At 34.6% G+C, this 15,385-nt stretch overlaps 1 protein-coding gene and 1 long non-coding RNA gene across 2 annotated transcripts; both read left to right on the top strand.

Moving 5' to 3' along the window:
* Positions 1 to 2,059: 2,059 nt before the first annotated feature.
* Positions 2,060 to 6,448, top strand: LOC143186205 (uncharacterized). The gene is made up of 4 exons (XM_076389727.1): positions 2,060 to 2,152; positions 3,863 to 3,959; positions 6,059 to 6,215; positions 6,295 to 6,448. Exons 1-4 carry the CDS (start codon positions 2,124 to 2,126, stop codon positions 6,429 to 6,431), a joined length of 420 nt encoding a protein of 139 aa, XP_076245842.1. The 5' UTR covers positions 2,060 to 2,123; the 3' UTR covers positions 6,432 to 6,448.
* An 80-nt stretch (positions 6,449 to 6,528) lies between these two features.
* Positions 6,529 to 7,124, top strand: LOC143186206 (uncharacterized). Its single transcript, XR_013003024.1, has 2 exons — positions 6,529 to 6,704; positions 6,789 to 7,124. It is a non-coding gene; the product is annotated as an uncharacterized LOC143186206 (long non-coding RNA).
* The last annotated feature ends 8,261 nt before the right edge of the window (positions 7,125 to 15,385 follow it).

Raw genomic sequence — 15,385 nt, 5'->3', positions numbered from 1 at the left:
CCTACCCGGCATCACGTGAAACGTCTCTGCGTGGCCTAACCATTGGTATTTATGTCGGATAATTGGTACCTTTCCTTGGAGCTCTGACCTGCTCGCACGAGATGTTACGATTCTATATTTGCTCGTGTCTGTTTTTGCGGTGAGATTGTAGATTGTAATGACGGTTTGAGGGAGTTTTAAATGGTGAGTAATTAGGAATGATCAGAGGAAAGTTGAAATGAGACGAAATTGGGATCGGGATTGTTCGTCATTTAAGAATTAATTAAATATTTAGAATGAAATTTAAACTGTGCGTTCTGGGACTACTTGACGTTGATGAAATTAATGTTTTATTGAATTTTTATTGAAGTTTACGATTATTGCTTACAGAGTTTAGAAAGTAAAGAATCTTTGTTAAGGAGATGTCTTGTGTTAGTTGGAAGATCGAATATTCCAGTGAAATAAATCTGGTTATGTTTCCTTTTGTTCGTATTTTTAATAATATTTTGTTTGGTGGAGGATGAACAAATTTTAATCAATTTTCCCTCGATATTAAATACGAGAGGATATCGAATTCTTTGTTTGTGTTGCTGGTAATTGCTAAAATAAACTGGTAAAATAATTCAGTCAGTCGTCGAAATAGCTTCGATCAAATGTAACAATTTTTATGAAATTTAATAGCAAATATATCAATAGAGGTACACTAGTACGTTAATACTAAAACCTTTAATATTCTTATCAAGCACAGAATATCAAAATATAGCTTATAAATTAAACTAATTACACGAAGCATAGACAAGCAAATAATTTAAAAAAAAGTATTTCCTATTTAAGAAAAAATATATAACTAATTTACCCAATTTACCCAAACTTGTAGACGTTATATTTCATCTATGACAATATTCTATACAAAGTTAATAAAGTGTTCAATATAACGCTGGATATGGTTTTTCAGGAACAACCATGGTAAGAGACATTTACGTCTGACGTAGTATAAAGTCAAGTACGGGCAAGATTTTACAACTAGGCTCAATGAGAGTGATTTACACCTTGGAAAATCTTTACGACGTTTACGGTATCTACTTGCGAAGTATATATAGCGCTCTGCTTATGTTGGAAACTTCATCATCTGCATATACTTTGCTTCTGCTTTTTTACAGGATATTGGGGTGGCTCTAAAATAAATATAGGTTCTTCGACACTGACATATTTGAAATGTATGCAGAATTTTAAGTTTTTTGGATTTGGCAAAATATCGAATATAGAAAACCATAGAATTCAAGAGACAACGCTGAATTCATTGGAAAATAATATTTTACTAATTGGGATGGAAAATCTATTTTAATTTGAAGAGTACCTTCGTGATTTGCAGAAGTGAAGAAATATTTTTATTCGCCTTTTTTTTAGATATTTGATAATGTTCTATGGAAAAATCAAAGATTACATTTAATATTAAGAAATTATTATTAAAATTCAATTGAAGTTTAATTCGTTGAAATTCAATTGAAACTACAATGAGGTAAGGTCAAGCTCAAAGATAATCTACATACAATAAATTCTAATGAAATCTTATGAGTCACTCTTCAGATGAGATAGCTCAAAAGTATAACTACCGAAAAAAAGCCTCTAAGACTCTACTGATTTGTTAATTAAAACCAAAATTGTAAATTTCAAATACTACAATATCTGTTTATAACACACACACACCTCACTTATAAATGAACATTAGTTTGACTTCTTATAACTTCAGTCGAATAATTTGCATACGATTATAATATTAAATATTTACTGTTTAAGTCAGTGCATATAATGAATTCAGGAAAATTTTCGTCTACATTTCTCATTATACTACTATAAGTAGAGAATTTATTTAGATTCACGGACAAATCAAAATGCGGCGGTCCCATTACTGACAATTGTTGAAAGTGTTCTAGATGACTACTTTAGACCGACGCAAGCGCTAAGAGCTTGCAATTCTCTCCCCACTCGCTCTTATTTCCTTCTACCGATATATTATGCACTTCAAGCCCACCGTGCTCTAGCTACCGTCCACAAACGTATATTTAAATAAAAATTATGTAACGCGCGGCAGTGCTAGTGTCGTATCGGTCGATAGTTCGTTGTGGTGTGAAATAGTTATCATCATGACGGACACGATAACATCAAAAATTCTGTGAGTGCATAAATGTTTGTAATTTGTAAAAAGCAGACATTTGCCAAAATATGGGTCCTCTTAACAAACTGAACTTGTAACACTCATTGGAATATTAATATGGTTGTGTTTATTACAAAACACATCTTGATTTAAATGTTTACATTTTAGGATAGATACAGGGAGTTCAAGCTTAAGTGAAACTAACACGTGTCACTGATGTTAATACAGTGAATACAAACATCTTCAACACAGCGATATAATTTTTTAGCCTTGTAGTTTGTATACAATTAATGTGAAAAATAGATGTTAGTTTCTTAGTTAACAAATAGTGTGAGTATAAAGTTTTAGAATATTAGTTTACTTCTAATGTGTCTAAAGAGATGCCTTCCACTTATCATCTAAACAATTGATAACATAAAAAGCACCCAAAATCTTGGAAATGAATATTTCAATAGTTTTATAATTCCCATAGGGCACTTCGAAATCTAGTTTCATTGACCCCTCAGTGCTTTTTGAAACTACTTCAATTTCAACAGTCATAAATTTCAGACGCAATATCGTTCGAAGTGAATCAAGAGCAACTTCATCTCTAGTGCCAATGACATTTACTACTGCCTTTATTCTAGCTCCACTCATTCTAGAATATTAATAGAGTAACAATAGTTTCATCGTGCCACTCCTTACCAAGAGTTTGCCGCATTCGCGAATAACGAGTCGACTTTTGCGAAACTGGTTGGAGTCTCTGAACAATGGTATTAATCACAACTTATGCATTTTGGAAATTTGGATTTTTGCCTGCCACCGTCTCCAACTGTCCAGTTGGACACACTGGCGCTTTTGGCATACATCCATCTCGCGCTATTTTCTGGAATCACAGACCCCCGCCTGGTGATTTTCTTTATCAAGATTTGGCGATCAAATTCGAATTTGAAATTAATCTTCCACTTTTGGCCGCGGCAAGCGTTTATGGTCGTCTTAACGTGGCCAGGGTTCGCTAAAATAACGCGCTGACACTGATAACAATGTTCTTCCAAATCGCTTCCCCTTTGGGTATCTTTTAACGTGCTCTACATATAATTGTATTTGTGCATGAGAGACATCGTAAGTTGGGGAGAATTTAGCAACAAATATACTCCTGAACAGTATTAGGGACTAAGTACAAGGATGATCTAGTTTGAATAAATTTTAAGGGGAAAATGATAGTCAAGGATAGACAATATTATTCTATAGGTACTAATTGTTTTAGAGTTAGACATATTATAATACCCATATTTGCTTATAATGCATTCGATTTTTATTCTCAGGGTTTTGTGTTCTGAGGAAAGTAATTATAAATATACAAATAATACAAAATTTAGAAAAGATAATATACTTGTTATACCAAAAAATATCTCAAACTGTTGTAAAGTAATCACGTACGTAGGATATTAAAATTACTCAAAAATTAACAAAAGTTTGGTAATTTTATTCATGAAAAATTCAGTGGTTTTTGTAATATTGGGTACATAATTGCAGCCTTAAAGAAGTTTCGTATTTTGCATAGTAATATAAGTTTGTCAAAACACTCACGCCTCAAATATGACTCCAACAAAGTTACGTGCTTAAAATTTCAAAATTGGCAATATGTATGCTCGGTAATTATAGTTTCCTAATTTGATGTCAGGTACCATTATTTTATGTTCGAGTGTACTGACATGTTACTAGTTCAATTTTTAATCGTGTTCGTAGGTACGTCGGAAATTTAGATCAAAGTGTCTCAGAAGATTTGCTACGTGTCCTCTTCTCGCAAATCGGCGACATCAGGGGTTGTAAGGTCATCAGAGAGGTAAGGGTGATTTTGCATGTCCCTTTTTATCATTGAAAAAAATGAGCGAACACTCGTACTAATTATAGTCTTTCAAAGTGACACGTACTTGCCACGCAGTAATTATCAGTCGAGTAGTTTCTGATTACGAAACATCACTTGTGTATGTATCTTGTAAATGAAATCAATATTGAGCTCTGTGTTTGTTTCTTATTTTCAAGTATCGTATTACGAGAAGAATAGGAATTTTCGTAATCGGATAGCGATAAATTCTGTGAAGCCACGTAATGACAATACACTGTAATAACCATTATGTACCATGGCGATAGTCTTATCTATTCTCTACGTTCAAGGAGTCTAACACGGCGTAACTAATGTCGTGATTGTTACGTGACAAAAAAACATTTTCCGTTCACCTAAATTCTATCACGTGTCACGCTAATGTGATTTGAGCGCAATGATAGGAGTTTCGATTAGATCGTACTCGAAAATATGTTTTAAATGCTTGTTCTATGATGTGGCGGTGGATTAAATGTGCCGCAACATTCTATCAGCGCAATGTAAGAGAATTTGTCTTTTTCTGCACCAGATTATGGTGATATATTGGAGCTAAAATGTTGCATAAATTTTATGCTTTAAAACAAGTATGTAATATGTTTGCATATCTTGTTGAAAGAATGATTCATTTTTATTAGCTAGTTAATTATTTTAACATTTATGCTGAACTATTATATTGATTTCTTGCATTTTTAAATGATATCAGATCAATTTTAATTAGTTTCTCTCAATTTATTGGAGAAAATTAAGGAATGTACTTATGTACAGTTTTGACCACTTTAGATTTTACTCGTTTCTATTAAAGTAAATGAAACTTTTGCAAAAAGTTGATAAATGTAAACGTATCGAAGCATTTTAAAGATTTTTGGAGTATTTTTGTGATATACAAAATTTATTTATTTAAAATAAAATTTTAATATACTTTTTGATTCTTTTATTGACATTATGGTATCATAATATTCCATGTTAGTAATAATGATGTCCCATATTAATTTTATTTTGTAAAAGCTTGATAACAATCGTACGGGTTCATTATTATAACGTGTATAAACTGACATCCGATAGTAGGTCTGTATTACAGAGAAAATATCGACGCCTATTTGGCAATCGTGGCATCATAATCGCTTTTATATTATCCCAAATTCATACGATCATGTTTGATTTATCACCGAACCAATAATAAATGAGCACATCAAGCAAATATTTATTTGAATAATAGCTAAAAGAAATAATTCTTTATCATTCATTTCAGAATAATTAAGAGGAAAAACTGCGTATTTTAAACTGTACAAAAATATTATAGAATTTAGTCTTTTATTCTTTAGTACTACAAAAATATGTTTGGACCTTGTATTATTGCAACAATTATTAATAGAATAATAATAATTACAATAACCACGCTATCAGGCAAATAATTAATGATTATGACTATTAAATAGACAATAATTACGATTAATTAATAATAAAAATAATACCAACGTGGTCATTACCATCAATCATTTATTAATCATTAATTATAAAATAATTACGTTTTCTATAAATCAACCAATAAGTTGGTAATGATATCCAATAGTAATCAGACGAGCAAAATAATTATAAAATGAAAGAAAAACTAAAACAACTCTCTATTTAAACATTTCAAATTACACGATACATAGTTGAAAACTCATAATTATAGAGTATAAACATTATTCATCATTACTGCTCACTCTCTGATAATGCTATAATTAAAATTACGAAAATTGATCAATCCTACCCTTCTGTGATTACTACATCTATCTTTCCATAATTAGTAGGGTAGAAAATCAGTCATTCAATTACACACAATATAAATTATTCAATCCAGAGTTCGTTATTCATCACTAAAATTTCTTTTTCATTTGAAGTTTTGCGAGGCGAGTTTGACCCACGATTCATCGACCACAGTTTCGATTTACCGATCGTGGGAGACAGAGCCGAATCGAGAACGAGGCAAGTCGTCTCGCGTTGAATTTTAATTTTGTGAAATCGCGAAAATCCGCGGAAACCGCGAGGCTCTCAAAGACCACGTTAATGTATTTCAGAGCCACTGCCGCGAGCACGCGTTTAGACGAATGCGTACGAGCGTCGCGAAGAGAGAGAGATCATTTCGGGGAGACGCGAAAGCCATTCCCGAAGCGAAACCGCGAAAAGAACGGACGTGGCCAAGACAGGGCTTGGGTTCACCAAGAAATCATCGAGGTTTGTACACTTTTCTCCTTGATTCTCGTAAGATTCAGCCTTCTCTACTTGTCCTCTATACCCTTCACTGGTTGCGCAGCTTGTTATACAGGGTTACTCAGAACTGGTGGTACAAGAGGAAATGGGACGATTTTAAACGAGAAAATTAGACGAAAATGTAAAATAAAAATGTCTAATATCACGTTTCGTTTAGAGAAAATTGACTTTGAATTTTGACCGAATAGAAGTATATCGAATTACAGCTTCAGAGCTAGAGGAAGACTAGAAGAAAACTAGAAGAAGGGTAGAGGAAGAGCAGAGGAAGAACAGAGAAAGAGCAGAGGAAGTCTAGAGGAAGACTAGAAGGGTACTAGAGGAAGATTAGAGGAAACCTAAAAGAAGATTAGAGGAAAACCAGAGGAAGACCAAAAGAAGACTAGAGGAAGACCAGAGAAAGGCTAGAGGGTGACTAGAGAGTGATCAGAAGGGTACCAGAGGACAACTGAGGGGGTTTGTAGCTACAGGCACCACCCTTCTGGTGATGATAAAAACTGGTAAAAAATATAATAATGTATTACGTTTCTTTTTTGATAGAGTAGTTACTTGGGTACCTTCAATAAATCCATGTACGTACCTGATGCAAGAATAGTACAAAGTAGGGGAATATTATCAACATGCCTAAGTATTATTATTACATTTTTGTAACTGATTTGTATAACATATTATTATTACGAACTTATTCAAATATTGTTACCAAGAATTATTTTCGTCCTAGTATCAAAGTATCAAGGAGAATAGTGTTGACTCGTTTGGTGTTACTCATTCTTGTCATTTGGTTTTTACGATATTGATCAAATTAGTGACATTAAATTGTAACAATTATTTAAATTAAACTTTTGTATTATTTAGAAGTTTAATATGACTAGTCAGTTATGAATTTGACCAAAAGTTCTTTCGTTTTCGTTTGGTAAATCAATTACTCCTTAACAGCGTACATAGTTGCTCCTGTGAGTCATAATTTTGTGTTTCGTGCTATGACAAGGTACACGATTTTCAGTACAGTATCATTTATGAAAAATGTGTACATATTAGATTGCAACCTGTTCTTTACAAGCTGTTAAGAATCGTAGAAACAAGTCTGTGAAAGAATAAAACGTGACTAAAAATGTGTTCCGCGTAGAACAACGTTGAAACACGCAACTATAAAATGCATCTCACGTCGACGCTAACTACACGTAAGTACAGACCACTGTTATAGATTAAATTGAGTTACAGATGTGATGACATAGTCTACTAATATATCTGTTATGTTAATGTGATGTGCACTGCAATAGGCATTGTGGAACTTTTCCCTATATAATACAGTATATATTACTAAAAATTCAAAAGAAACAATTATATCTTCTTACATTGTAATCCTACCTCTCTGGTAAGTTTTCACATTTCCACTTTGAGCAATTTTTTCAGAACACTAGCAGCGTATATTCCTTTATCTGCAAATGGTTCTAGGCCACAGAAACCTAGTTTCCAGAAAGATGCAAAAAAAGAGTAAAAACATGAACAGAAGCAAATCCTATACTTTTCACGTATCGAGAGATACTCCTGTCACTGCAATTTGTCTTCTGCAACCATAGAAATCCTACTTCGAAATTAAAATGAATGGAACGAGGTGGTAGAATCTGGTCGGTCGTTAAATCCAACCCTTGCCTCGAAGCTCTACACGATTACGCGTCTCTACCACCGTTTACAAACCCTCGTGCACACGGGGTATTAAAATCGTTATTCAGTAAGGTACTTGCGACATCGTTTCGTCGGCATTGTCGTCGTCGTTCTCGTGGTCGTCGTCGGTGTTCCTATCGCTTTGATAGTTAATGTGTATCAATATTTTATGTATTCCGCATAAACAGCGCGGCAGGTATTTGCGTTTATTAGCTATAAACCCTCCCGCAGGTGGGCCTCACCTCCCGCAGGATTTATGGGCCACGTTCTTAGGACGACGATGCGCTTCTGGATGGAATCAGGCTTTGTGCATTACGGTTATGACGTTACGTAAAATCGTCTGGAAACGCGACTATCTCCGTGTAGGTAAGCCCATGAATGGGCCAAGTGAACTGGGGTCCGTTTTTTAGTCATGCTTAACCGCCAAGAAAGGATTAACTTTTTACGGAACAGTGGATACATTCACATAATGTTTAGTCAAACTGGGAGAAATATAACTGTGATTGAATTAACAAGTTTCTATTTAAATATGGATTATTATAGTCTAACACAATTTTGTTAGAATTTATGGATTTGTATGACATGATTAGGTAGACCTAACTTAATGTTTGTTATGTCAAGGCAGACTATTATAAATTTTTCTATTTTATATAAGACGACTTCGAGATATTATAGGTTAATTAATATCTGAATAAAATTTTATTTTAGGAAAAGTGTTTTATATCTTCATTACTAAACTTGAAAAGTTAGCTTGCTATCATCTTCTTTAGGAAATTATCGTAAAGAAAGGATAAAACTGCTGATTACTTTCGCGGAATGAAGATTCACTGCTCAATAAATTTTTGAAATTTATTGTCGAATAGTAATTTACCTGATTTCTACTGACCAGGATAGAGTATATGTACATACATAGAACGAGTACAGGCGACAGAAACTGACATTGATATGTTGCACCTTGAACAATTAAGACCGTACCCATTCTTCGAGTAAAATCGACACGATTTCCGCCGCGGCATTCAAGCACGTTCTAAGAATGACTGTTCGTAAACATCGTCACGTGAAACTCGATAACATGGAAAATGGCACAAGAAGTACATTTATCGTAAGTGCCTCCGATTTGCACTCTTCAGTTGTACGACGGAAACGCTAACACTTCCGCTATGTTAATAGTACCATTACTTCCAGTATTTATACCTTTGTAAATTCAGCATGTTTATAGAATTCCTAGTTTAGTTTATATAATTCAGTAAAAGAAGATTAAATTAAAAAATAAAAATTAATTATACTGTAATTCTTAATTATGGCACAGTATAACCCCGATTATCCGAAATGCCACGAAATTCAAACATGAAACATTCTTCTGATAGGTAGCTTTATTTTCGTCAACAAAGCACTATCACTTTACTATTGTTAATCGATATCCTACTGTACTGTCAGTATTATTACATTAAATATTTGCACTCTTAAATAACAAGAACTTGGAATATTCGAAGTTCGGTTAATCAAGGTTCTACTGTGCATGCCTTAAAAGTATTTAGATAAAACGAGTTAGATCGTTATTTTTTTTAATTCTAGTAAAACCAAATTTATCTATCAGTAAGTATCTATACGAATTGATCTTAGGAACGTGCACTTGGCTATAAACTCTTCAGTGAGTCTTGAGCTTATAATAAAGAAACAACGTATAATACTTTGATTTTTTTCAAATTTGTTTATCCCTATATTTTATCTGTACGTACCTACACATACTTATTACTTTTATCGCGATAAACGAAATTCATATCCACTCGTTTCGAATTTCTTCAAATTTCAGCAAATTTGCGATCCCATAATGTAGATGGAATAAAGAGAAAGTGGAAAATCTAATTGTGCCGAGCTCGCAGAATTTTGAATTTGCGTCATATCGAAAAATATCGCAGAAATTTAACGAATGCTTTTTATCGCGTTACCTTTTGCGCGCAGAGGAGAAATTGTTTAACAAGATTTTCGAATATGCCGAGTCTCCGCGTGTTCCTGCGCGTCGTCATTACATGCTAAATTCAAGGATGGCATCCGTGACACGCGAAATGCGCGGGGGCTGCAATTAAACAGACGTCGCGCGTATTCGCATCGTAGCACAAAATCCATTCGTGATTCAAATTAATAGAATATCCTGCCGGTGTTGATGTTACTTTGAAGCTACGGACACTGCTCACAGGTTGCCATATTATAAGCCTCGTTCTCTGCCGATAGGCTTCTCGCAGCTTAACTGCTTATTTACTATTTAGTGTGTGCTCTCTCTAACACAAATTAGTAATTGTTACACGCAGATATTGGACGAAATGGATCCTTAGGTTTTTACATTGCTTCTTCAGGTGTCATTTCTTGATAAAATTTCTTGGAATATTAGGTCGACATTAATATAATTGATAATAAAATTAATAAAGCAATTTTAACCATTGATATAGGTAATTTACTTTGTAAGAATATTATGCTTATTTTAATTTCTTTGACCAAATTTGGTTACTAGAAAAATGTTTTAATTTGTTATCTTTAAAACTAACTCATGTTCTAATTTGCTTGATAGGACGTTTGACGATAGATGTCAGAAATGTTAAAGGGTGATCATATAGGCTAAAATAGGCCAAAAATGAAGAATAATGAAATTGCGATTGAGACTTCCTTTCCGAGTTATTAATCATTCAAGATGTACTCACTTAAAATATAGGTACGTGAAATGTGTCTGACTCAGCATATTCTACTAACTTATTCTACTGACATCGCTACGCCTGGTTTGGCTAGTGGAAGCCGACAGTAGAATAAGTCCCCAGAGTAGATCTGTCGTTCTTGATTTTCGTCCTATTTTGGCATACAGTGATCACTCCTTAAAATTTCTAAAATTTATTGTCTAACACTCCATATTATATGTATGTGTTTTACAGTGATTATCCATCATGACTACTAAGTAATTTTATTTTTCTTGAAAAATGAAACGTGACTAGTAATCTTAAACAGAAAAAATCGACTAATTTTAGAATATATTAAAACAGCTAGTTTTTCAAGAACCTGTTATTCTAATCGCTTTTAAGGAAATAGTGATTCAATGGCATAATTATTATTAATTATATACATAAGTATTATTCAACGTTAACTTACATAAATAATCGTACGATATGGTGTAATAATTCCATTGTTAACATTTTTCTAAAGCAAATCTCATTTTCAATTTTTCTCAATAAATTCAGCAAGCTTATTGCATTAATTTAGTAGTGATAGCAATACAACAGTAATTTTACCTAGTAATGTCACTATGTACATAGGTGAAGTTTTAAGAAAGAACTTAAATAACAGAATCTGTTCTCTGAATTCGTCCAAAGTCAGTTCTTTTTCTCCTCTCACTGGCGCGAGAGGGAACGTTTATCGGAAGAAAGCCCCATAACAATGTCTCCTGCTCGAAATTCTGCTTACCCTGAATTCTCCGCGTGCAATCGTGTTTATTTCGTGACGGTGGCACCGGTGCTCGAAACGCAACCTATGGCATACAAACGACGCTGTATCGTCGTTAAACAGACGTCGCACGTATCTGCGTTGCAGTGCAAAGTCCGACCATAATTTGAATTAATAGAAACGCCTGCCGCCTTAAACTTAAAGGCGACCCCGAAAATCCCAGCGTATTCGAGCAGAGGCGACCGTGCTGCAACCAAATGCGGCTTCGACGGATAAAGAGACAGATAGACGGATAAAAGTTGGAACGTACGAGGAAATGCAAATAGGGAACGAGGGGAATAGATATGAGAGTAAGAACAGTACTTTCTTGCTATGTACTTTATACTGTCACTCTCGTTTCTCGAATTGCTCTTATTTTCTCTACTCGCGTTTGGGAGGAAGCGACACCGAGTCATCAGTGCAGGAGTTGACCGCGAAAACCTTTTGTAGCTTTACCCCCTAGTTACTTGAATGGACTTGTGAGCTTATCGTAAAGAAATATTTCAAATGCATACAAATTTATAATACTTTTAAGTGGTATGTGATTGTAGAACGATGTGATTGCTATATTGATCGTATTTAGATGATACTAGGTATTTTATTCATATAAGTGGGTAATCATTAAGAAATATTACTCGGATCTGTATAGATTGGAATATTTAAATAATGCGAGAATTCTTAAATTTGAGTATTAACAATATTGGAATATGCTAATTAAATAGTGTTAGACTAATGTACATATTTAAAGTGATTTAATTCCTCTTATTCCCTAAGTATCTATTATATTAAGGAACCACTTAAATTAGAAATTTAAATGTTTTTAGCGTACCTGTATACAGATGTTAGTGTTTCAATATATAAATGCACTACAGTTGCATATTCCAAAATCTCTTTTAATCACTTTACAGTTCACGTTCATTTTTCGACACGACCTTCTCACTTCGACAGTTGAAACAAAACTGACTCGTCAAAGTGATCTTCAGTCCCCAAGAATTATAGACTTATTTTTCACAATACAAAATAAACGAAAGGAATTGAAAAGTGTTATGGGACAGGTCAACTATGCTTAAGATTTATATCCTCATAAAGCTTTAATTTTACCTCGCTTACCTGTTTTTCTTATTATCCCCATCGAACTATACAACACATGTTATTCGAAGAATTCTCAAAGAGAATGTGGAATAAGGTAAACATATAAAGTCAAATATATTAGCACAACACATTGCATCGTTTACTGCCTTTTCGGTCTGAGTATGACCTTCCTCACACTACTTCAGTAGCAAAAAAGAAAGTTGAACCTTGAACTATTACTGAAGCCTGCAATTACGAAATGATGAATCTTTCAATTTCTCTTATTACAAAAATTCATATTTGCAGTCCCACTACTTTGAAACATTCTGTATATCACCTTTTCAAAATTTACGACATAGTACAATGCAGCTCACAAAGTTGCTTGAAATATTGCCACTGTGTTTTCTTAATCTCGAAGAACACATGGAAAACCGTAACACAAACAAGGATACAAGAACCTATGCTTCTTCAGCGCCTCTATGACACCGAAGAGTCACGAAGAGAAGCAGAGACATAGGAAGCCAAGAACGGAATGCGGAATAAGAAGGAGTAGTCTCCAGTTTATTGTTAGTTCTGATTTAAGAAAATGTATCCGATGTTCCTCCGAGTATCTGCCAAGGAAGGTACGGAAGCGCGTGCAGTTTGCCTTCTGATCGACGTTCTGCACGGTGGTTCTCAATGCTCTTGCTTCGTATTCATGATCGTTTTTTTGAAGGAGGATTACAGAAACCGAGTGACGAAACACTTAGCAGATTCGGTTTGCCGAGGTTGAGAGTCAGCGGTGTCATTTTGGCGAATTTCCAACGAGACGGGACGCGTCTTTTCCTTGTTCGCCTCGCTCGACGGGCGACGACAACGAGGACGTGGATCTCCAGCGATTCGACAGCGCAAAGGAAGCAATTTGAAAACCTGCGAAGCAGTACTTCTGCGGAAACTCCCTTCTTCGACAAACCTAGGACTTTGAACTTTATGCTACATGATCGAACTTCTGAGAATGTATTTTAATGTTATTTATATGCTTGAATATGTGTGACCGAGATATGGCGAGCATGTGAAGTAGTTGAGGAGATTAGGGTTTGATATATGAATTTGCACTAATTCATTAATACAATGGTTGAAGAGTAACATACATGAAGTAAATATTTGAGCTTTCAAATATTATCTAAATATTTATTTAGATATTTAAGAATTTCAGTCTTCTGAAATTTAAATACTGTAAATGTTGGAGAATTGAAATATTTTAAAAAATATTCAAATATTTGAAAAGTTACAAGTTTGAATACATTTGAATATTTTAAAATATTAATATTTCAGTACCTGTAATTTATAAATTTTGAATATTGTAAATGAAAATCCCTCACACCTAAGGAACAAAAAGGATTCAAAAATGGGTGACATCCTTAAGTTCCATGAATTATAACCCTCCAAAATCCTTGTAACTGACAACAGCCATCATCGAACCAAAGTAATTCAAGTTGATTAACAGTCACACATGACATCGATCGATTGAATCGCTAGGAAAGCGTATGTACGGAATGCCTGAATTTTCAGTTGTATAATTATTCTGGTAATTAACGTTGGCGGGTCATAAGTGTAACACGCTGCTCGAAAAGGCTAGGCCCAACCGAGTTTATTACAAAGATATACGAGCTCTGGCTGCGCACACTGATTTCGGTTGCAGCAGTGTGCCCCATACACTTGCACGCCATCGATAGCTGCCTGGAGCATTCGAGCTATTTCCAGGGATGATACATGCCCCGAAAACTATATCGAACGCTTGTAAAGTGCGATAAGTTATCGAGAACGATTAACGCGGACGTGACGGCTTTATTCAGGATGCAAAAGTTCCTCGACGGCGTTCGCGTGTCCAGATAAAATTATGACTGACCATATTTAATTAAGCAACCTTCGATCACTCCAAATTTGTTGTTGCTATCGATTACGATCTATGATCCAAAAATCTGTATTCGACCGAGATAATCAGTTTCTGTGTTAATTTGTATTAATCATGGTTTAATTGTGCCTGCAACAGGTTGAAGGGATTGTCATACTCTGCGACAGAGTGGTTTATATGGTAAATTTTGTGAACAGCATTATTGTCTATGCTTGGTCACCATGACAGTTTTGTTTATCTTATTTTGTGATATATTAACCATCAGCATACCAAGGTGGGATTGATCAAAGGTTCTACTACAATTTCTCCAGTAGTAGATGAAAATTAAAATTTTAATTTTCATATCTTTAAAGTCCTTTTGTGTATTTATTTTTATTTCTAGCTTTGAGTGTTTTCACCTTGGTATAATAAGAACTGGGATCTGTATTAATGTAGTAGGTATGAGCCTAATTGTAATCTTGCAATTACCTAGTGTAACTTTTCCATTCACAGTGAAAGAAATCGTTCTTCTCTGCTTCTGAAACCGATTGTCATTAAAAACTTATTTCACCATGATACTACATTTGAAACTTAAAAAATAGTCGAGAAAATTTCCTGTGTAATCTGATCTCCAAATGGGATACTCTCTTAAACAGTTGGCAAGCTATACCAAAACCTTAATACAATTCAACAGAGTTCATTACGTTATTTTCGTAGCAGGAATCCGGTGTATCGTGGAAACAGCACGATCCGGGACGGTGATCATTACGAATCGATCAGAGGTGAGACCGCGTGCAAACGTAACATCGGCTATAAAAAGGATCGAAGAGCTGTTAGGATGAGGTACGGTCGTGAGTCAGGTTTAGCGGTTTGCAGAAGCGGCTGCTGAACAATAAAACGATAAATCAGAGGGGAAGGAGTAGTAAGGGGCTAAAATAGAAAAAGCTTGTAGAGTAGATTTGGAAAGGCGCCAGGGGAACGTGCAGTCACTGGGTGACTCTGCGGCCTCCGCGGCTCCCTCTTTGCCTGCCTCCAGCTACATCACTTTCTTCCATTTCCTCTG

This window comes from Calliopsis andreniformis, chromosome 12 (assembly GCF_051401765.1).
Source record: "Calliopsis andreniformis isolate RMS-2024a chromosome 12, iyCalAndr_principal, whole genome shotgun sequence".
Classification (NCBI taxonomy): domain Eukaryota; kingdom Metazoa; phylum Arthropoda; class Insecta; order Hymenoptera; family Andrenidae; genus Calliopsis; species Calliopsis andreniformis.
The sequence above is the reverse complement of the archived record's forward strand: the minus strand, read 5'-3'. Positions and strand labels throughout refer to the sequence as shown.

Excerpts from the sequence above, each read along its gene's own strand:
- LOC143186205 (XM_076389727.1), top strand. The coding sequence starts at position 2,124 with ATGACGGACACGATAACATCAAAAATTCT. Across the intron at positions 2,153-3,862 it reads ACGATAACATCAAAAATTCT|GTACGTCGGAAATTTAGATC; the intron begins GTGAGTGCATAA and ends TCGTGTTCGTAG. Across the intron at positions 6,216-6,294 it reads TTCACCAAGAAATCATCGAG|CTTGTTATACAGGGTTACTC; the intron begins GTTTGTACACTT and ends CTGGTTGCGCAG.